Source organism: Hippopotamus amphibius, chromosome 17, assembly GCF_030028045.1.
Source record: "Hippopotamus amphibius kiboko isolate mHipAmp2 chromosome 17, mHipAmp2.hap2, whole genome shotgun sequence".
Classification (NCBI taxonomy): Eukaryota; Metazoa; Chordata; class Mammalia; order Artiodactyla; family Hippopotamidae; genus Hippopotamus; species Hippopotamus amphibius.
The window spans coordinates 39,202,165-39,225,634 of record NC_080202.1 but is presented as its reverse complement, the minus strand read 5'-3'; the positions used below and the strand labels follow the sequence as shown (position 1 = coordinate 39,225,634).

Here is a 23,470-nt window from a genome sequence, read left to right as displayed (position 1 = left end):
CATGTGAATTTTGGTGAAATCTCAATTAACAAGACTCCTGCCATTTCCAAGTTTATGTTTTATTTGTGATCTATCCCTTTTCATTTTACAGCATATAAAATGCTAGAATCTCAGAGAAAAATCTTGATATCTTTTAAAAAGAATCCTAACTAGTGAAATTATTAAAACAGCACCTTTTTTGAAGAAAAGAGAATCTGAAGGAATAAAAACAAATTTGTAATTGTCATGTCTCAGTAAGCATGTGATGAGGCTTGTTTTCAGTTCTGGAGAAAACAATTTGAAATTGCTAGTAAAGCTTTGAATTTGTAAAGTGCTTGGAAAACTACAAAAGAAATAACCTTTAACTTTTACAGTCAAATATATTTGTGAGCTGTGTCAGTAATAGAATAGTTATACCTTTTACAAGATTTGTTAAGAGGTAAAGTGTCAATGGAAAACACTAATGATTTAATTAAACCAAAAATATATCAGGAGTTAGTTATTTAGTTATGGGAGGAGCAGGAGGGCAGTAGATATGAGGGTTAACTAGGGTTTTCTGCTTGATTATAATTTGGGCTTTTAAATGAGGTAAGAAAAATGATTTTATCTAATGATATCAAAAAGTCCTAATATATATGCTGAGTTTATATTTGTACACATACATATAGGTACATTTTAAAACATTTTATCTGGATGTTTGGCATCATGTGCATTTTTTTTAACCCCCTGAAAAGTCACATTAATTTTTTAACCAGTGAAATTTGTAAAATGCTTTGTATGAAGGGTGCTGTCTAGATCCTTTATCTTTTTGATTACTGCATTAATGGAAAGTGCTTTTCCCTGAAATTCCAGTTGCAGGAGTTTTGGAAATATTGATAGAAGATAGTCATTGTTGAGCTGTTTCCTAGTATAGTATCTTTAGAATTTTGGTTGATATTTAATTTTTATACACGGTTTGATCTACTTCTTTTTTCCTGATCCAGAGTTTTAATGTTTATTTTAAATAAATAGCTTTGCAATGAGTGGTATCCCAAGCAGCAATGAGATATTCTAAAATCTAGAGCTGTGCTGTTCAGTAGAACTTTCTACAATGATAATATTCTTTATCTGTGTTATCCATTGTGAAAACCCCCTCGCCACGTGTTCTGTTGAGTACTTAAAATGTGGTTGGGTAACTGAGAAACTAAATTTTTAATTTTAATTAACTTAAACTCAAATTGGCACATGTGGCTAGCGGCTACTGTATTAGACAATACAGTATTAGTGTTAGTATTAATAACAGATTTAGAGCAGGTCTTGGCACATTTTTTCTGTAAAGTACCAGATAGTGAATGTTTTAGGCTTTGCAAGTCATATAGTCTCTGTTGCAAGTACTCATCTCTGCTGTTAGAATACAAAAGCAGCCATAGACAACACGTAAATGAATAGATTTGGCTGTGTTCCAATAAAACTTTATTTATGAATACTGAATTTCAAATTCCATATAATTTTCAAGTCACATGAAACAGTATTCTGATTATTTCAACCATTAAATGTAAAAGTCATTCTTAGCTCACAGGCCATCCAAAAACAAGTGATAAGCTGCAGTTTGCAGAACCTTGACCTAGAGTGTTTATAAGTAGCAAAGATAGAGATGTAAAAATTCATGTGTTAATTCAACAAATATTTGTTGAGTTGCCATCACAACTGGGCACTATTTTGAGAGCTGAAGATGCAGCAAAATAGCAATAAAAATTATAGCCAATATCCATGTTTTCATGGAGTTTACATTCTGGTTGGGGGAGACAGATTTTAAAAATGAACAAATATATGTCAGGTGGTGAAAGTGAAGAAATTTTATGAAGAAAAATAAAGTAAGAGAAAAGAAAGCAACAGTGGAGGATGACATTTTATTATAGGGTAGTTAGGTAAAACTTGTTTGATAAGGTGACTTTTGAGCACACACCTGAATGAAGAAAGGAAGTGTGCCAGGTGGCTATCTAGCGGAAGAGCATTTTGGTCAAAGGGAAAGGTAAAAGGTCCTGAGACAGGACCATGCTTTACCAATTCAAATAATAGGAGAGATGTAGAAAATTAAGAATTGTATTTCAACAAAATTAACCCACTTTGGAATTCTTCTATCGTTTGCTTCAGATATGTATAATTATCAGTAAACGGAGCTACATTTCTACCAAAAGCAATGTAGGGACCTTTCCTTCTTAGCTTTCTAGAGCATTCTTTTTGGAAAATGGTTTAAAATTATATTGACTGCCAACACATTAAAAAGACCTCAGTAGACCCCATCACGGAAACTTTTTGAAGTCTTTTTTGGACTGAAGCATGAAGGAATTACAAAATGATCCATTAAAAACTGTAAAGCTTTTGGGGCACTTAGAAATATTTAATAGCTTTCTGGTCTTCAGATGGGAATTCCTTTACCATCTATTCACTACTGGACTTCATATTTTTATAAAGACCTTTGAGTTCAAGCGGGGAAAATGCACTTCAGTCTATTTTGTCTTTGTCTTTTAAGTATTTTTTAGCACCTAAGAAGCACATCCATGTAGCCTGATTATAGATCATTTTAACGTCTCCTTCAAGTTCTGAATACTCAGATAGTCAAATCTCCTTTTTCTCTTGGAAACTGTACTCAGTTCCTTCTGGTGTTATTTACAGCACACAAAGGCTGTTTGAAAAAATACTGAGAGCTATTTAAATGTCACTGTCAGAGAGTTTAAAAGGTTCAAGGGACCAGGACCTTTTTCCTTTAGGTCACCAAATCAAAAGCCATCTTGCTCTGTAGTAACTAAAAGGTGTTTTCACATGAAGGTTATTCATGTGAAACTTTTGAGCTAGTTTTCTTTCTTTTTTTTTCCTGTTAAGAATCCCTTTAGTGTGCAGTTAAAAGTTTCACAGTTAGCTTAAAAAAAAAAAAAACTTAAAAAACCCCACTATCAAACTTACAGAAAAGTTGCGATACAGTACAAAAAATTATTTTTTTCCGGAAATTTTGAGAGTAAGTTGCTGACATGAAGCTCTATCACCCTTGAATACTTTAGTGTATGTTCTGCCTTCTCCTACATAACCACAAAACAACCATCAAAATCAGGAAATTAACATTGACACATTACTACCATTTAATTCTCAGACCCCATTCAGATTTCTCCAGTTGCTTCTGTAATGTCCTCTACTTCAGAAAGATTCAGCTCAGAGTCACACATTGCATTTAGTTGTCACATCTCTTCACTCTCCTTCAGTCTGGAATAGTTCTGTCTCTGATGACCTTGACACTTTTGAGGATTACAAGACAGTTATTTTGTAAATTATCCCTCAATTAGAGTTAGTTTTCTCATGGTTAGATTCATGTTGTTCATATTTGGCAGGAATATCACAGAAGTGATGCTGTTCTTTTCATTATCAGTGGGTGCATAATTTTCATTTGTCCCAATACTGATGATGGTCACTTTGCTCCGTCACAGTGGTGTCTACAAGGTTCTCCACTGTACAGTTTCTCTTTTCATCTTTGTAATAATAAGTATTTTGAGGAGAAGCACTTTGAAACTATATAAATATTCCACTTGTTACTAGACTTTCAATTTATTAACTTACTTATTAATGTCAATATGGACTCATGAATTTCTGTCTTTTTCAATGGGTTATAATCCAATACTGTCGTTATAACTTTGATGCTCCTTGTCACAGATTTGGCCAGTGGAAACACCTTCAAAATGATTTATATTTCCTTTTAACATATCCTCTTCGTTCTGTGAGCACTTCCTTGCTTTCTGGCACAACAAAATGTTCCAGGCTCACCTGTACTTTCCCTGCCCCAGCCCTGGAGTTGGCCATTTCTCCAAGGAATCTGGTTCCTTTCAGCTGAGAAGGATATTTAGAAGTTAATATCTGGGTGATAGAAGCTGTTGTGGTGTCACTGCTCCCAGGTGCTCTCAGTGGACAGGGCTAGGGACTATGTGTATGTATACCATACATGTACACACAATACACCTATATTTTGTATCAATTTATATATAGTAAAAGCCATGTGTTCCTGCCAGCACTTCCATTTCCAGTATAGGGCCACTGGTTTCCATATTTGTAACTCCCTTCTCTGACAGAGAAAAACCTGGGCCTCATTATCCTTATTATATTTTTCTTATTTGATCAGTCCTCCTTTGTATAACCTGTCATCCATTGCCACTGCCATCTCCTCTTCAGTGAAGAGGCATCTCCTCTTTCCTTGCCTCATTTGGATTCTGACATCCTGTACTGCAGCCACTGATCTATGTGGACACCCTTTTCAACTGTTGGGGTCTGACATCCTAGTGCAAGGCTGCCCCTAATATGTGGATGCCCTCTTCATCCCACTCAAGTTCTGACACTTTGCACTGGACCACTCCCATGCATAGAAACTCTCCTCACTCCATTTGGGCTCCTTGGTGCCAGTCGCCACTGTCCCTGTGCGGGTGCCTTGCCCACCCTGTTTACTGTCTGAAACCAGAGCACCCCTAGGCATAGATGTCCTCTTCACTATGCTCAGGCTCTGACTCCTCATTCTAGGCTATCCCTTACTTGGATACCCTCTTCATCCCTCTCAGACTCTAACTCTCCAAGCCAGGTAATTCTCCTGCCCTTCTTATCCTGCTCAATCTCTGACTTCCCATGCTGTCTGCCCTTCATGTAAAATCCCTCCTCATCTCATTCTGAATGCCCACCCCACACAGGCACACTCTTCATGCTGGTTGGTCGCCAGCAGTCTGCCCTGGCCTGTCCCCATCCCTTGTATGGATGTTTCTTTCACCCATCGTGGGTTCTGATACCACATAGCAGGCTGCCCCTTTACTTATGTTAAAAATGTTTGTACTTTCCCTGACCTTATGCTTTGCTGCTAACACCTAATGGGGGTGTGTTAAACTTTTAAAATTAGGATAGAATGTACATACAGTGACCATATTTTTCAAAACAAAAATTGGAATATGTCTGAAATATAGTGTAAAATATTTGGAATCAGTGCTATCCGGAGCAGTTTTGAGTATATGATCACCATTGAAATTTAGAACAAAGGAGAGTTTCAATTTCTAGTAATAGAGGAGTACCTCCTATTGAACCAGCCTTCCAACAGATAACAATTATAGGTTCTGGACAAAATATGAAAAAAATCTATTTCCTGCAGGCATTGGAAAATAACCAAACCAACCTGTTTATGTGGCTTTTTTGCCCAAGGGAAGTCCCCAGTTTTAACATCAGGGTGACCAAAACTTGAGTAGATAATCCACAGTTTTACTAGCTGAAAAAAACCATAGCAATCACAACAGTTGGGAAGCAAAGGGGGAAATCCTAGAATGAAGAGAGCAGAGAGGGCTTTTTGTGTATAAATTCTCTGGCTGGACCAAATCTTTAGCTAATCCTTGAACTACACATGTATGAGTCATACCCTGAGCAATCCATCTGAGGTGAAAGTAATTGAACAGAGATTTACACTTCTGCAAGAGTGACCAACTTGTCCCAGTTTCCCTGAGGCTGTGAAAATTCTGTAGTCTGGGAAAACCTTCAATCCCAGGTATATGGGAACAATTGGTTACCCTAGCTGCTGCCCACCACAAATGAAACAATTTGAGTTTAACTACAGGCTTTAAAAAGTAACATAAACAAAGAAAAGCTCCTATATGCATCAAAGGAGCATAACAAACTCCAGAAATTCTGTAACATATCTTTATAATGTTCAAGGTACAATCCAAAATTATTGGGTTATATGAAGAAGCAAGAAAATGTGACCCATACTCGAGAGAAAAGGAAATCAAAGTTGACTGACCCCAAAATGACATAGATATGGGAATTGGAGGACAAGAGTCTTAAACAAGTATAATAATTATACTCAAAGATGCAAAGGAAAACATGCTTGTAATAAATTAACAAACAGGAAATCTAGCAGAGAGACTAGAAAAAAGAGCAAAATGGAAATTCTAGAACTAAAAATTACAATATCTGAAATAGAAAACTCACTGGATAGGCTTGACAGCACATTAAGATGACAGAAGAAGGAGTAAGTGAACTTGAAGATTTATCAATGAAAATATTCAATCTAAGCAACAGAGAAAAGAACTTTCGGTGGAAAAGAATATAACCCCAGGGAACTGTGGGAAAATGTGAAAAAGTCTAACATATATGTAGATGAAGTCCTAGAAGAAAAGGGGCAAGAGAATGGAGGAGAAAAAGTATTTGAAGAAATAATGGCTGAAAATTTCTCAGGTTTGGTGAAAAACATAATTTTACAGATAAGTTCGGTGGACCCAAGAGGGATAGATGTAGATAAAATCACACCCAGGGATATCATAGCCAAACTACCAAAAACCAAAAGTCAAGAGAAAATCTTGGAAGCATTCAGAGAAAAAGAATACATAGGAAAATAACAATATAACATATCAGATAGAGGATAGTGGAATGCCATCTTTAAAGTGCTGGAAGAAAACTGTGAACCCATAATTCTATGTCAAGAAAAAACATCCTTTAAAATTGAAGGCAGAATAAAGATATTTCCAAAGAAATGAAAACTAAGAAGATTTGTCATTCATACAGTTGTACTACTAGAAATGCTAAAGGAAGCTCTTTAGACTGAAGAGAGACAATACCAAATAAGAACTCAGGTCTTTATGGCAAAAATGAAAAGCACCAGAAATGTTACGTATGTGGGTAAACACAAAGTACTAATTTCTTCCTCTTAATCTCTTTAATATATAATTGCTGCATATATTCCTTTTATTCTCCTTGAGACACTTTTTAGGGAGGTTATAGAGAAAGAATAGCCCTGCTCTGAAGAGGAAATCAGAAACTAAGTCTTCCAAAATGGTATCCTTATTAAATTTAGAATGCTCAAGTCTGAAAAAATTTGCTCCAAGGAGCTAATATTTATAATCCTTTTCTTTTCAGATATAAAACCAAATGTGGAACTGAAAAGCACTCAAGAGCAGTCTGTGCCCACAGGTAACAGCAAGTCTTTCCTCTCTAAAGATATACCTTTGCTGAATAGACCAAAGGAAGGGGAATATTCTGATTGCAATAAAAATGCTGTGGAAATGTGTTGGGGAAAAATGTGGTTGTCTTCCTAATACAAAAATAATGCATCCATTTAGATCATATAAGTTCTTTGGCATCACAGAGCTAAACCATCTACCTAATGTTAATCACTGGTTTTTTGTTTTCTTTTTAAAGTTTTTCAACTGATTGGTCTGAATAAAGACAGTTTTTGTTGAACAATATAGTAGCTTATATTTGAACAATTTGTGCTTTTCACTCTGGAACAGTGGTCAGCAAACTTTTTCTGTAAAGGGCCACAGAGTGAACATTTTAGACTTTGTATGGTCTCTGTTGCATATTCCTCTTTACATTTTTTATAATCCTTTAAATCTGTAAAAATCATTCCTACCTCCTGGGCCCTTACAAAAACAGGCCATGGCTAGATTTGGCCTTGGGCCATGGTTTGCTGACCCTTGCTCCAAATAAACTATAAACATGGTTTGCTGACCCTTGCTCCAAATAAACTATAAACATTTAAAATAATCTGTTTCCTAAAAATAACTTCTGTGTTTTCTCCATTGATTAACTCACTTTGAATCAAAGCTTTTGCTGTATTACAACCACTTAAGTGCCTTGTTACATTACTGTGAGTTGTAACCTTATGTTTTAATTGAACCTATACCTCACATTAGTTGTTCAGGTGTGCACTTTATGCCCATCATTTCAGGCTTGAGAAAAGTAAGCTATCTTTTAGAACAGTGTCTTAGAGTCTTCGTGTCTAAGAGTATATGTTATAATATGCAGAAATGAGAAACTTTACTTATAAATCAAAACCTGAGTCCATGATGACCACATTTTCAGGACCTCTTAGTCATGGATTTTATGTAACATGTTTCTATTTTACTCCTACATTCCAGTAAAATGTCCTGCTCCATGTGCTCATTCATGCCTGCAGCTGAAAGAAGCCACTACAGTTTCTAATCACCTCTCCTATTTCAGCCCCTCCTTAGTGCCACAGGATTCAGTGTCTTTGACTATTTGTTGCATATAATAGATCCTCAGCAAATATTTTACTGAATATTGGGAAGGAGTTTGATAGCAAGTGGGTATCTCTTCTGTTCATTTCTTTTGTTATCATCTTTTTGTTACGCTACCATGCTTATATGTGAAATAATTCCAGCTGCCTCATGCCTTCTTCCTTACTTCTAATATTGTCATTTATTGTACAAAATTATATTTTTGTTAAACTTGATTTTTAGTAAGTTTTCTGTTTATTTAGCCATGTTTTTGTTACATCTCCTGCCTTTTACTTAGGAACTCCCATAACACTCTGTATTTCCCTTAATCTCTTGTTTGAGTCTACGTTATAGACTTAATAGTATCTCTTGTCTGAGTCTTGCGCTATAGTTGTGGGTTTGTTTTAGCTGCATCTGTAAAGTATAAGCTCCTTGAAGACAGGAATTATAACCTATTCATATATGTAGCCTTGTCAACATTTAGTAAATGTTTGAAGAAATAAAGGAATTTAGGGGCCAATATGCTTTCCACAGAATCATATTTATAATGTGAACAAAAAGGGAAAATAGGATTTGGTATACAGAAGCTTACAGGCTTCCTCTCAAGAAAGCATCTTTCCCAAATTGAGTTATGCCAGTGGTTTCAGGCTCAGTATTTCTCATCACTATAAGTTAATATTTCTTCATCTTAACTAATGATAGCGTCCTACTGAATATTCTGAGATACACCAAAGGAGACAGAATTTCAATCCAGAAGGAACTTGAGTGTATTTTAACTCAAGTGAAAGAAATATTCAAGAAAATGATGTCTAATAGAAAGGCACATGAACCTTGGGCATATTTCTAAACCTCAAGAGTTTTCACATATATCTTACTTGGGTGTATGTGAAAGGGATATTGTCTATCACTAAGGGAATGGGTGAAGCTGAAATAGGAGTCTTACTTAATAAAATGTTTATAAAAATCCTTTAAAGTTGACTGCATAGTTAAATTTCTTCTTATCTCCTAGAAGGTTCAGTGCTTTTGAATGACTACGACTTAACCAAACCTCATGAAACAGAAAATGTGGATGGTACAGAAGGCGCAGCCAATGAAGATGAAGACACAGGAGGTGAGCCATAGTGTACGAAGGGAAACTAAAGATATGGTTGAGGCTCAATATGGAGAAGAAATCAGGAAATCTCCAAGGAGAACTTGCATTTGTGGTTTGATTTGGAAGGAATTCAGTTTTGTTCACTTTACAAATATTTACATTTAATAATTTGCTACAGGATGTCAGTGAATTTTGAGAATTTAAGGTGCTTATTTGGTGTTCATGTTATAATAACTTCATTTAAAAAAAAATTTTTAAATTAATATTTATTGGAGTATAGTTGATTTACAATGTTGTGTTAGTTTCTGCTATACAGCAAAGTAAATCAGTTATATATATATCTCTCTCCACTCTTTTTTTTTTCATATCCACTCTATTTTAGATTCTCTTCCCATGTAGGTCATTACAAAATACTGAGTAGAGTTCCCTGTGCTATACAGTAGGTTCCTATTAGTTATCTGTTTTATATGTAGTAGTGTGTATATGTCAATCCCAGTCTCCCAATTTAACCCTCCCCCTCTTTCCCCCTTGGTAACCATTAGTTTGTTATCTACATTTGTGACTCTATTTCTGTTTTGTAAATAAGTTCATTTATACCATTTTTTTTTAGGTTCCACATATAAGTGATACCATATGATATTTGTCTTTCTCTGTCTGACTTACTTCACTCAGTATGACAATCTATAGGTCCATCCATGTCACTGCAAATGGCATTATTTCATTCTTTTTATGGCTAATATTCCACTGTGTACATGTACCACATCTTATTTATCCATTCAGCTATCAGCGGACATTTAGGTTGTTTCCATGTCCTGGCTATTGTAAATAGTGCTGCAGTGAACATTGGGGTGCATGTATCTTTTCGAATTATGGTTTTCTCTGTATATACGCCCAGGAGTGGGATTGCTGGATCATATGGTAGCTCTATTTTTAGATTTTTAAGGAGCCTTCATGCTATTCTCCATAGTGACTGCACCAATTTATGTTCCCACCAACAGTGTAGGAGGGTTCTGTTTTCTCCACAGCGTCTCCAGCATTTATTGTTTATATAGACTTTTTCATGATAGCCATTCTGACCGGTGTGAGGCAGTACCTCGTTGTAATTTTGATTTGCATTTCTCTGATAATTAGTGGTGTTGAGCATCTTTTCACGTGCTTCTTGGCCACCTATATGTCTTCTTTGGAGAAATGTCTATTCAGGTCTTCTGCCCATTTTTTGATTGGGTAGTTTTTTTTTTTGATATTGAGCTGCATGAGCTGTTTGTATTTTGGAGGTGAATCTCTTGTAGGTCGCTTCGTTTGCAAATATTTTCTCCCATTTTGTGGGTTGTCTTTTCATATTTCATTTTTAAAATAATATGTTTATTTTACTCTTTTCCATTATAAAAGTAATATTTGTTCATGATAGAAAGTTTGTCTGGGATGTTTTCCACCACTTCAATTCCCCAGACACCAATTGGGCATCCAACAATTCAATTCTTATGCTAACTTCTAGAGTTAGCACAGAACCCACAGGTTAAGTGCTCAGTCCCACAAGACTGCCTTCACTTCAGACACCAGTTGAAAGTACCAGGTCCCCAGGTTTCCTGCACTTCTGTCCAACTTGACTACAAATTCAGGATTTCCCACAACACCCGCCCCACCCCCCCAGCTTTGATAATTTGATAGAATGACTCACAGAAAGTATGGAAAGTGCTTTACATACTGTTACTAGTTTATCATCAAGGGCACAACTCAGGAAACAGTCAAATGGAAGAGGTGCACAGGGCAAGCTATGGAGTGGGAGGGTGCAGAGTTTCCATGCCCTCTCTGGGCATACCACCTTCTAAGCAGCTTGATGTCTTCACCAGAAGCTCTCTGAATCTTACAGTTTGAGCGTTCTCATAGAGCTCAGTCTCCAGTCCCCTTCCTGGAGGTTGGTGGGTGGGGCTGAAAGTTCCAACCCTCTAATCTCTTGGTCTTTCTGGCGACCAACCCATCCTGAAGCTATCTAAGGGCTGCACCCTAAGTCACCTCAGTAGCATAAACTCAGGTGTGATTAAAAGGGGCTTGTTATGAATAGCAAAAGACACTCTTATTACTCGGGAAATTCCAAGGGTTTTAGGAACTTCATATCAGGACCCTGGGACAAAGACCAAATGTATATTTTGTCTTTGACCATGCATCATAAAAGTCAAAAGATACTGACACATTACTAGAGTCACATTCAGTCATTAATTAGTCCAGTCCATCATCATATCATATGAAAATGTCTTCCAGGGTGAGACCACTCAGGTTTTCAGGCTTTCATTTGATCTTGTCAGGTTCCAAAGGCAGAAGTGGTCTCAGCAATACATTTTTTCAAGCATCTGATATCATTGAGCTAAAAGACAATGTTATTCCCTTGCTCTGAGCCTCTACTGAGATTGTAATATAATATTGGATTTCCTTCATTGCATAGCCCATTGATTCAATCCTTTACCCTCAACTACTATTCCTCTTTCTCTCCATTTATTTATACCTGAACTTTTCCACCTTTGGAAGGAACTTTAGATTCAACTACTGTGCTATTTCAGGCAACAATACTAGTCTAGAAAGTGCCTCCCTTTCAGTTCACTTCTACTCACATAGGATAGAGTTACTTAGGTACAGAACTAGTGAGCGACTTTTTACCACCAGGCTATAGCTACTTTCAGTGTTAACCCTGATTTTGCCAAATGGAATGAAGGCACAATCTGTCCTATCAGGCCTTTAGGAATTCTGACATAAAGGTTTAAAACTATAGTTACAGTTTCTTGCTTGGGAATCATTGCTGTTTCTGACACTTGTAGTTGCATCACTCATCCTGTGACCACAGGGCGTCAGATAGGATAGAGAAAGTTGAGGTATGTGGAGAAGAAAAAAAAGTACGGTTGTCATACCAGTGTCCTCTCCCCTTGGAAAGAATCACGTAGTCATACCATCATCTTCCTCCCATGGAAAAAATTGCATAGTCATACTAGCAGCCTCTCCCCACCCTCTCTTCCCCAGATGTACCAGAAAAACAGAGGAATCTCTCTAGTGGGGACAACACTGCCTTAGCTCCTCTTATGTTGAGTGTGAACACACTCTTGAAGACATGTAAACCAACCCTTCATGCCTACATCTCTCCCTGTTTTAAACAACCAATGTTTCAACTGCCTGTTCCAATTCTCTATGAAACTATTATCCTGAGGAGACTCTCTCTCTGCCTATTCATTATTTGACATTATGAGCTGTAAAGTGTGTTCCTTGCTCTGAAAAAATGTGATTTGGTGGTCCAAATGGATGCAATATCTTCTGTTCCAGTTCTTTTATAGTACTCAGACCACTTGCATCTACCACCAGAAAAGAAAAGCCCAGTCCAGAGTCAACGTCTATTCTATCAAAATCCATTTGTAGCCCTACTGGGGCTACTGACATTGGTTCAGTGTAATCTACTTGCCAACTGTGTGTGGGGTCTTCCCCCTGAGTAATCTCCTCCATTGCCATCTGCAGCCTCTGTTTCTCTTGTTGACATACTGAACAGTTCTTGCTGGCATTTTGAGCCTCAGAGGGTGCAAAAGGAATATGTCCAGATTCAGCTTTCTGCATTGCTTTGGTCCCCATTTCATGGACCCAAGTGGCCACCTCAAGCTAATACATCTTGATATCCATGGATGATTGGTCATTATCCAGTTCTAGAAGGGGATTCTTCTGTTGGGATTCAACCTGTCCTACTTTAATGTACTCCTCCAAGTCCCACAGTGATTTCCATAGGGCTATGCTCCTTATGGGCATCCCTTTAATAGACCAGATTTCCATTGCCCTCTGCCTCCCAGTATGACCAGGCCATTGGCCATCACTAATAAGTCAGGTAAAAACCAAAAAAACATAGAGGCTTTCATTATTGTTTGATTCTTCCATCACTACTGGGAAAACAGCATGTAATTCATCCCACCAAACTGATTTGTTTTTTACCTTTTTCAGTCAGATTGGTAGTCTTTCAAACAGGATATTGGCCGTTTACCTTGAAACTGCGGTCCATAAACCAAGCAGCCCTTTGTTGGTCAGTCAAGAGCTGTTTATAGGGCACTGTTCAAGTGATGACAGAATCCAGCAGCTCCTTACACAGTTCCAAAGTCGGTCCTAGGAGAAAAGAGGCTCCCTGTCTGTGAATATCTCCTGCTTGCATTCCCCTTGTAGCATAATCCTGTATAAACCATTTACTGTGGATCTCTTCTGGGAATTGCCCTCCTCATTAGAGCATTTTTCTGACATCACCTAAGACATCATGGGTATTTCAGATATTAAGATTATTTTTTGTCCTGCAGTCATAGGGGCAGTTTCCATTAGTGTATGATATCAGCCTGCTAATTGCCCCTCAAATAGAAATTCTCTATTCCATCATCCCCATAGTTGTTACTGGGAAGCACTCCCAAGCTTTTGCCATAAGCCCCAGTCTATGTTCCACATAGAGCTATCGCACAGAATTTGTCCGCACCAGCACTCCAGTTTCTCTTCTACCCTGTGTGGACTTGGGCAATTTTATCCATCCTCATATAGCACGTCCCATTAATATTACTTGAAGGATAAATTTACATGCCTCCAATTTTCAAAACATTTCACCAGTTAGACACAACATCCATCCCCATAATACATTCAGGTAAAAGAAATGCAACCACTTTGGGCATACAAGTTTTCCTCCAAACTTTCACCTTAATCCATCAACCCTTGAATTATTTTTTTAAAACATTGAAGTGTAGTTGATTTACAATGTTAGTCTCTGGTGTACAGCAGAGTGATTCAGTTATTCTTTTTCATTTGCTTTTCCATTATGATTTATTACAGGATATTGAATATAGTTCCCTGTGCCATACAGTAGGACTTTGTAGTTTATTTTATATATAGTAGTTTGTATCTGCTAATCCCAAATTCCTAATTTATCCCTCTCCCACCCATTTTCCCCTTTGGTAAACACAAGTTTGTTTTCTATGTCTGTAAGTCTGTTTCCATTTCATAAATAAGTTCATTTGTGTCATCTTTTAGATTCCACATATAAGTGATATATGATATTTGTCTTTCTCTGACTTACTTCACTTAGTATGACAATCACTAGGCCCATCCATGTTGCTGCAAATGGCATTATTTCATTCTTTTTTATGGTTGAGTAGTATTCCATTGTGTATATATACCACATCTTCTTTATCCATTCATCTGTTGATGGACATTTAGGTTGCTTCCATGTCCTGGCTATTGTAAATAGTGCTACTATGAACATTGGGTGCATGTGTCTTTTCAAATTATAGTTTTGTCTGGATATATGCCCAGGCGTGGGATTGCTGGATCATATGACAACTCTATTTTTAGTTTTTTGAGGAACCTCCATACTGTTTCCTGTAGTGACTGAACCAATTTACATTCCCACCACCAGTTTTGAAGGACTCCTTTTTCTCCATACCCTCTCCAGCATTTGTTATCTGTAGACTTTTTCATGATGGCCATTCTGACCAGTGTGAGGTGGTACCTCACTGTAATTTTGATTTGCATTTTTCTAATAGTTAGCGATGTTGAGCATCTTTCCATGTGCCTGTTGGCCATCTGTATGTTGGAGAAATGTCTATTCAGGTCTTTGGCCCATTTTTTTATTGCAACCCTTATATTCCTAACTGTAACCTCCATAAGACTTCATTAACAAGTTTTGGTTTTACAGTATTAGGTAAGGGAGATGTTCCCCAGTCGGACATAATATCCATTCTCATAAAACATTCAGGTAAAGGAGACACAACTTCTCCACATAAAGGTTGTTTAAAACGTCCCAATTTTCATCCAAACCACCACCTTAATTCTATCAACCCTTACATTTCTATATTCTCTCAATCTAATTGAAGCCCCTTTTAGGGCTTCAGTAACAAGTTCTGGTACCACAGTGCATGAGGTACCCAATGTCAGGGAGTTTCAGAAACTTTTCTTCTCCACCCCCTTGACTATTTTATCCCTTCGTGTGCAAAAGACTTTGGGTCCCTAGTGAGAGGTTGAGCCAGGGGACCTGGGCTCTTTTGTTATGATGAAAATTAATCTGACTGACTGTTGCCCTAGGTGATTTCAAGTCAGATTTCTCATTGCAATCTTTGCCTTCTGGTTTTTACACTGGAGTGAATCAAGTGGACTTATTTGGTACCCTTTAAAGTAGGGGAACTAGCAAGGGGGACTTTTGGCCCACCCAGCCTTCCATAGTGCTGTATTAAGACCTCTGTTTCAACTCTATCAATGTCCATTTTATTTATCCCATTTCTTGATAGCTATTTAAAGAATTTCATCCTGCTGAGATGAGCCCCTTGACTCTCCCCTTTCTTTTTCTTCTTTACTTTGGCCTTATCAATGTTTCCTTTATTCATCTTACTTCTTAATAACCATTTACAATTTTCCACCTTGCTGGGACAAGTCCCTTGACTCTCCCTTCTGCCGCTCCTCATTTTCTTGTTAATTAACCTAATGTTTTTATTAGCATCTGAAAGACCCAAGAGAGGAAGCTGAGACAGCAGATTCAATAAGCCTTCTCAGACTGTTGCTTGATTTTGAAGCATTAATATTAAATGGGATGCCCCTGCAAAAGAAGTCCCCTGTTCTGTGTTTTCTTAGATTCTGTATTTGTCTTTTTGGCATCTATTCATCACAGGGCCAATTATATTAACTATATTTTCTTATTTTCAGTATTTTTGATGCTTTGGCTTTTGGGGGCCTTATAGACCCAGGGAAACACTGCCCTTTCCAGGGATAGCCAGTTCTTAGAGATAGCAAAGGACTTGGCCAGGAGCATGCTTTTCCTATATAAACTAACCAATCCAGAGTCTGCATCCCCCAACCATCTCATTATCTAGATGAACTAAACTAATATTTCCCCTACCTGAAATCAATCCAGGGCCAAGTACCAGACAACTAGAGACCACTCCTATGTACCAAAGCCTGCTGGAATTATTCAGGCCAGGCAGTCCTAAACTGTCTATCCTTCTTGCCTTGCCTTTTCCCGGAAACTCCAATGAAGGCTGTAGCCTGGGATTTTCCCTCCTTCTTTCTACATCCTGACTGTTGCTTCTCCCAGTGGCTCTGTGTGGTATATGGTGACCCCCTCTATGGACCCTGTGAGTATGATAAACTTCTTCCTTCCAGGCCTCGTTCTCAGCTCCTCCTGTGGCTGCACCAACTTTACCATACTGTATACAACATGTGCATGCTTAGAACAGCCCCTTTGTCCACAGCATTTACCATGACCTGGATAATAGGCATATGTAGTTAGGGACTGTCTTAGTTACCATAAAGTCAGTCCCATGTGGGTTACATAGGCAACATATCAGCTGCTTCATCTGGGTTGTTCTGCTTGGCACTTATAGAGGGAGTTAGACAGTCTTCTTTCTCAAGGTAAACAGACCTTACGGTGGCTTTTATCCAGTCCCCCAGGCTGGCCATTCCCTCAGGAAAAACGTGTTGTGTGTATGTTGATCATGTGTGGATCATGTGTGGATCATGTATGATCATCTGCCATTGTTCCATCACGAGCTGAGGGTCCTGGATCAACCGGGACATGCTCTTGGGCTCTGTAGCATTCAAAACTAGAGACAGCGCCCCTCAATTCTCACTCTCACAATCTGCTTTAGTAAACGCTCTTCAGGAAGCTGATGACACCGATGCACAAAGTAAGACAACTCCTTCACACCCCATGCCCTGGTTTCAGTAGTTTCTTGATTTTGCCTTCCCACCACATGGCTACCTTCTTGGCGACCAGAAATCTTATGCTGTTCCCACATAATTTTTCTGTTTGGGGGAAGATTTGAGCCTAGTAACTTTTTTTTTTCCTTTTTTTAAGCTCTTTATTGGAATATAATTGTGTTACACTCTTGTATCAGCTTTTGAGGTACACCAAAATGAATCAGCTGTATTTATACATGTATCCTCATATCCCCTCCCTCCCACGATTCCCTCCCACCCTCCCCGTCCTGGCCCTCCAAGGCATCACCCATCATCGAGTTGATCTCCTTTTGCCATACAGCAACTTCCCACTAGCTATCTATTCCACAGTTGGTAATGTAAATATGTCTATGTTACTCTCTCACTTTGTCCCAGCTTCCCCATCACCCCCCACCCCTCCAACCCTGTGTCCTCCAGTCCATTCTCTACATCTGCATCCTTATTCTTGCCCTGTCACTGGGTTCATCAGTACCATTTTTTTTTTTTTTTTTAGATTCCGTATATATGAGTTAGCATACAGTATTTGTTTTTCTCTTTCTGGCTTACTTCACTCTGTATGACAGACTCTAGGTCTATCCACCTCATAACATATAGCTCCATTTCATTCCTTTTTATGGCTGAGTAATATTCCATTGTATATATGTGCCACATCTTCTTTATCCATTCATCTGCTGATGGGCATTTAGGTTGCTTACATGTCCCGGCTATTGTAAATAGTGCTGCAGTGAACATTATGGTACATGTTTCTTTTTGGATTATGGTTTTCTCTGGGTATATGCCCAGTAGTGGGATTACTGGATCATACTGAGCCTAGTATCTTAAGCACAAACCAACTGAAATCTGAGCTTGGTTCATCATCAGGGTCTGACCCAGAACTCTCTTTCCATTTCATTTTGGCTTTTGCAGATAACAGTAACCAAGGAATTGTACATTTCACTTTTTTCTTATTAGTTTGCATTTCTACACATGTCCAGTGAGTCAGCTTCCCAAGAGTTGGATCCATATCTAAATAGCTTTGGTAATGTTACTTTTAGTAACTGATCACAGCACAACTGCTGCTCCATAACATGGGTGACCAAGTGGCCAAGAATCAAAGGTTCTTCATCCCCTGCTTTTTCTTCCTTTTTCTTCCCAAACCATATGTTTGCATGAGCCAAGACTGGTCTAGCAAATTCCACCCATGACACCTATTCTGGAATGTTTCCAACACTGGCAACTGATTCTTCAGACACTAATTTGCCATCAATTCAATTCTGATACTAACTTCTAGAGTTAGCACAGAACCCACAGGTTAAGGGCTCAGTCCCACAAGACTGCCCTCACTTCAGACACCAGTTAAAAGTACTGAGGCAGGAGATAGATGGGCCCTCAGGGCAAATGGTCAGAGTTCGTTCCCTGTGGACCAATAATCCTAGATGGGAATAACAGGACAATTGAGAGAGGAGGCTGGGCCTTGTCCAGATAGAAGATAAGATACCATATATTCCTCATTCTCAAAGTCAGGAGACCTCCTCGACTACATGTGCTCAGAAAAGCTCCTTGGAGGTCAAAAGGGGAGTGATGCCAAGCAGCCAAACCTACCCATAGGCCTCTTTGGTAGTATCCATCTCGGCTAAGAGATGCGCATGCACACATGGGAAAATTCTGAGATACACCAAATACGGACTCTGAACCAGGTAAGTCAAAATGATTGGTCAAAGGAAACATGGAAGAAATGCCCCATAAAAGTGATTCAAACTGCCACGAGGGTGCGACTCTCTCTCTGAGCCTGCCTGTGTGTCTATCCACACGTGCTGTACTCTTTTTTACCTAATAAATACTTTTTTTTTAAAGGTTTATTTATTTGTGACTTCTTTTTGTTTTTTTTGGGGGGGAGTGGGTGTTGGGTCTTCATTGCTGCACACAGGCTTTTCTCTCTAACTGCGGAGAGTGGGGGCTACTACTCTTTGTTGTGGTGTGCTGGCTTCTCATTGCAGTGGCTTCTCTTGTTGCAGAGCATGGGCTCTAGGTGCGTGGGCTTCAGTAGTTGTGGCACGAGGGCTCAGTAGTTGTGGCTTGTAGGCTCTAGAGCACAGGCTCAGTAGTTGTGGCACATGGGCTTTGTTGCTCCGCGGCATGTGATATCTTCATGGACCAGGGCTTGAACCCGTGTCTCCTGCATTGGCAGGCAGATTCTTAACCACTGTGCCACCAGGGAAATCCTCCTAAAAAAATACTTTACTTGTTTCACTACTTTCCATTTTTGTGGGAATTCTTTTTCTAAAAAGCCATAGGGCCAGAGCCTTGTCACTGACCACTGGTCTAGTGGCTAAGATTTGGTGGTCTCACCACCATGACTTGAACTCAATCACTGGCCTGGAACTGAAACCCTGCTTCAAGCTGCTGCAGGCCAAGGCCACCCAAGATCAGTACCAGGTCCCCAAGTTTCCTGCACTTCTATCCAACCTGACTACAAATTCAGGATCTCCCACAACCCCCACCCCACCCCCCAGGTTTGATAATTTGATAGAATGACTCACAGAAAGTATGGAAAGTGCTTTACGTACTGTTACTAGTTTATCATAAAGGGCACAGCTCAGGAAACAGTCAAATGGAAGAGGTGCACAGGGCAAACTATGGAGTGGGAGGGTGCAGAGTTTCCATGCCCTCTCTGGGCATACCACCTTCTAAGCAGCTTGATGTCTTCACCAGAAGCTCTCTAAATCTTACAGTTTGAGTGTTCTCATAGAGCTCAGTCTCCAGTCCCCTTCCTGGAGGTTGGTGGGTGGGGCTGAAAGTTCCAACCCTCTAATCTCTTGGTCTTTCTGGCGACCAACCCATCCTGAAGCTATCTAAGGGCTGCACCCTAAGTCACCTCAGTAGCATAAACTCAGGTGTGATTAAAAGGGGCTTGTTGTGAAGAGCAAAAAACACTCCTATCACTCAGGAAATTTCAAGGATTTTAGGAACTCTGTGTAAGCAATTGGGGACAAAGACTAAATATATTTTTGTATTTGACCACAGTTTGGAAAGTTCATAGAAGTAGAAAGAAAAAACAAAAACCCACTTCTGTCCTACCACCTAAAAATAGTTTGTATTAGCATTATGGAATACTTCCAGACTTTTTTTTTGAATTTTGAGCACTATATTTGTATTAGCATTGCAAATGTTGTATACTAATATTTATGTTGATAAATCTTATCACTGTTGCTTTGTGAATATCACTTAGAGCTCATCTTAATGTCATTTCTTCAGAGAGACTTTCCTTGACAACCTAGTTATTTTAACACAATAGCCTATTTTAATTCTCTGCATGGCACTTTGCAGTGGTTAATTTTGGAGTTTTATTTGTTTATTGTGTCTCTTACTCCACCCTTCATGAACCAGGATCTTGAGTTTTCTTTTTCACTCTAGGTATTTGCAGCACCTAGAATAGTACTTGGCCCATAGTAGATGGGCAGTAAATATTTGTTTAGTTTAAAATAAACACACATACACACACACATTTTTTTTCCTTAAAGGAAGAAAAGAAGAAGACAAAAATTGTTTCTGCAGATCTTCTTCTTTTGTCTTAGATTCCTAAGGACCAAGAAATGGAGTTCTATGTCTAAAACTTCTGAGATTCAAATCACAGCTTCAACTAACATTCCAGCTCTGCCTCGCTATACATTAATTTGTACCAGTTCTCAGCCACAGAGACTGAAAAATGCTGCCTGGCACAGGATGTGGTCATTTGTGCTGAGGAAAGGCATATGGTGTTCTACCAGTTTCATGCAACTTTTTGAAGGTGACATCCATGGAGTCACATTCAGAAAGACGCAAATGGTAACTGTGCTTTTGGCTTGCATTTTTCTGAGTTAGGGTTTTTGAGTTCTAGTAGGTAACACCATGAAGTTCAGGTTTGAAATGATGGTCCCTACACAACTTTTGGTCTGGGAATTATATAATTTATGTTAGAATTTGTTCTGGGTTCAGAAGTAGCCCGTGCGTTTTATGTTTTCCGGTAGTCCGAGGGAGGGGGAGCAGATCAAATATAAACAAGAAACCAAATAATTCCATTCAACAACAGGAATTTTAAACAAATATTATCAAAAGCTATGTAGTGCAGCACTTCTCTAGGAATCCATACAATAGGTTCCTGGCCTCTGTGTTTTGACCCTGCTCCAGAAGTGCTTCCAAGGGTCTTCTTCATCTGCTGTGACGCCTACACTGTTTCTATCACGTTTCTCCAACTACATGTCAGTGGATTAATGGGATATCTGTGTATTTTTCTCAGTTGTTAGGGGCCTGGGAGTGTCATATAGTTCTTGGTAGAGACTAGAAGATACAATTAATCCTTCTAAATAATTTGGAAAAGAAAAGTAACAGTTCTTTCTGTTAAGCCTGACAGAAAAAAATGAATAGGCTAACTTTTGCATAGAAAGATGAATTCATTGTTTCATGATTAAGCTCCAAACTGATTACTGAACTGTAATGTAATGCTGACACTGAATCTGGGTCATATATCTTGGGAAAGGTTGTTACCAGACCCCTGCTTTTTCAAAAGTTATAATATGGTCAGTATGTACAAACTATACATGCTAAATTATAAAATAACAGAATTGAAAAGTAGCATTGCCTGGTAAAAGATATATAATAATGTATCTTAGTATGTATTAAGGTACTTCTGTCATATTCAGCACAGGGAAGCATTAAGACTAGGACTGTACTTTTAAAGGTAATTAGGGAAATTTAGCTATAATGTAATAATGATTATAAATAACTTTAAAGTATGCTTTAGAGGATCTTTGTTTAAATTTAGTGGAAGCATTTTTTAATGTCCTCTAAAAAGTTTTAGGAACTAAGACCGGTCTTGGAATGTTTTAAATTCAGAATAATTGCAGTCCTGTTTAATTTACATATTTAAACACGTCATGTGCGTCTTTCTAATTTTCCAACTCTTAGAAAATTATTTTATAGAAAAATTAGAAAACTCACTTTATTTTTCTCTTGTGGAAAGGCAGCCTAAATTTTGAGAGGGAGAAGTCTTTTATAAATTTATTTATTTATTTATTTGGCTGCATTGGGTCTTCATTGTGGTGCCGAGGGCTTCTCATTGTGGTGGCTTCTCTTGTTGCGGAGCACAGGCTCTAGGCACGCGGGCTTTAGTAGTTGTGGCACATGGGCTCAGTAGTTGCGGTGCACGGGCTTAGTTGCTCCCCGGCATGTGGGATCTTCCTGGACCAGGGATTGAACCCGTGTCCCCTTCATTGACAGGTGGATTCTTAGCCACTGGGCCACCAGGGAAGTCCCAAGGGAAAAGTCTTTACCCAAGTAGAATTGTTGTTTGAGAAGCTAAATAAAATACTTGGAAAAAAACTTTTTAAAGGTATAAACATTTAAGTTAAATTTACTTGTTTCCCATAAGATGGAAAGATATTTTTATCTATTTTTTTTTAACAATATAATCCTAGAACCCCTAGTGCAGGAGTTGGCAAATTTTTTCTGTAAAGGGTTAGGTAGTAAATATCTTAGACTTTGTGGCTATACAATCTCTGTTGCAACTTCTCAACTCTGCTGTTGTAGCATAAAGCAGCTGTAGCAGATACAGAAATGAATGTGCATGGCATTCAAAAACTTTATTTATGAAGACAGACAGTAAGTGGGTCAGATTTGGCCTGCAAGCCATAGTTTGCTGACTCCTGGCCTAGTGTATACATTTATTGTGTGATGACTTAAGAAAGCTTTTGGTCCTTGGAAGGAACAAGTTTCATGTAAACATATCAAAAGGGCATCAGTGGGGAGTCCAACACTATTATTTTTAAAATTAGAAAAATATACCATCGCTAACAGCTGTTTATCATACACATATACTGTGGGTATGTCTCTGTGCCACTATAATTTACATAAATTAATTGGGCACAAATAAAACCATATGTGGATACAGTGTTTACCACTTAGTTGGTTCCTCCTTTCTTTCTGAAAATTTAAATGTTGTAGACTAATGCACTGGAGATATTTAAATCAACTCAAGTTTATTTCCTCCGTGAGGGCTTCTTGCACTGTCCCAGCTCCCCCAGGTGTGTTCTTAGAGCTGAGTTTTTGGAGTGTGTTTAACGAATACTTATTAAAGCCTAATCACACTGTATTTGGAATTGTTTGTTCATGACAAACTTTCACACCATTACATTATAAGCTTTTTGAAAAAAAAAAGAGTCCTAGAAGCCTACATTTACCTCTTTCTAAAAATACCTCCCTAAGAAGTGATGGAATCCACTTGGATTTTTGAAAAGGTTGAGAATTCTTTTTCCAGCCTGGTCATTGACTCCTATGAAAAATTACTATTTCTCGTCTTAGTAATGACCAACTGCAACTGTTGTCAGACTGATCTTGAGCAGTAGGAAATAACCCAGGGTTCCCCAAGTCTTTATTTTTGTGTAGCATTGGATGAGTGCTGGGAGTATCTTGGGCACTTCACTGAATACAAAGGATATTGGGACTTTCATATTGTGATTGAGATACTGTAATGTCAAAAGCAGAAGTTAAAACAATTATAACATATCATGAGGGAGAATATCCCTATTGCTGATATCTGGCTTGTGTTCACAGAGGAACACAATAAAATAAAACCTCTGGAGATCAGGGTTAGAGGTAAGATGTGTTTTAACGTTAGTGTACCCAGGGATATAACGAGGTAGAGATGACACAGCAG

The 23,470-nt window shown here is 38.4% G+C and overlaps 1 protein-coding gene across 1 annotated transcript in view; it reads left to right on the top strand.

Moving 5' to 3' along the window:
* Window positions 1–23,470, top strand: part of IKZF3 (IKAROS family zinc finger 3) — a 79,244-nt gene that overhangs the window by 12,731 nt on the left and 43,043 nt on the right. The window contains exons 2-3 of the mRNA XM_057715198.1: window positions 6,883–6,936; window positions 8,995–9,096. Of these exons, the coding sequence (XP_057571181.1) occupies window positions 6,883–6,936; window positions 8,995–9,096 (156 nt within the window). The remainder of the gene's footprint in view (window positions 1–6,882; window positions 6,937–8,994; window positions 9,097–23,470) is intronic.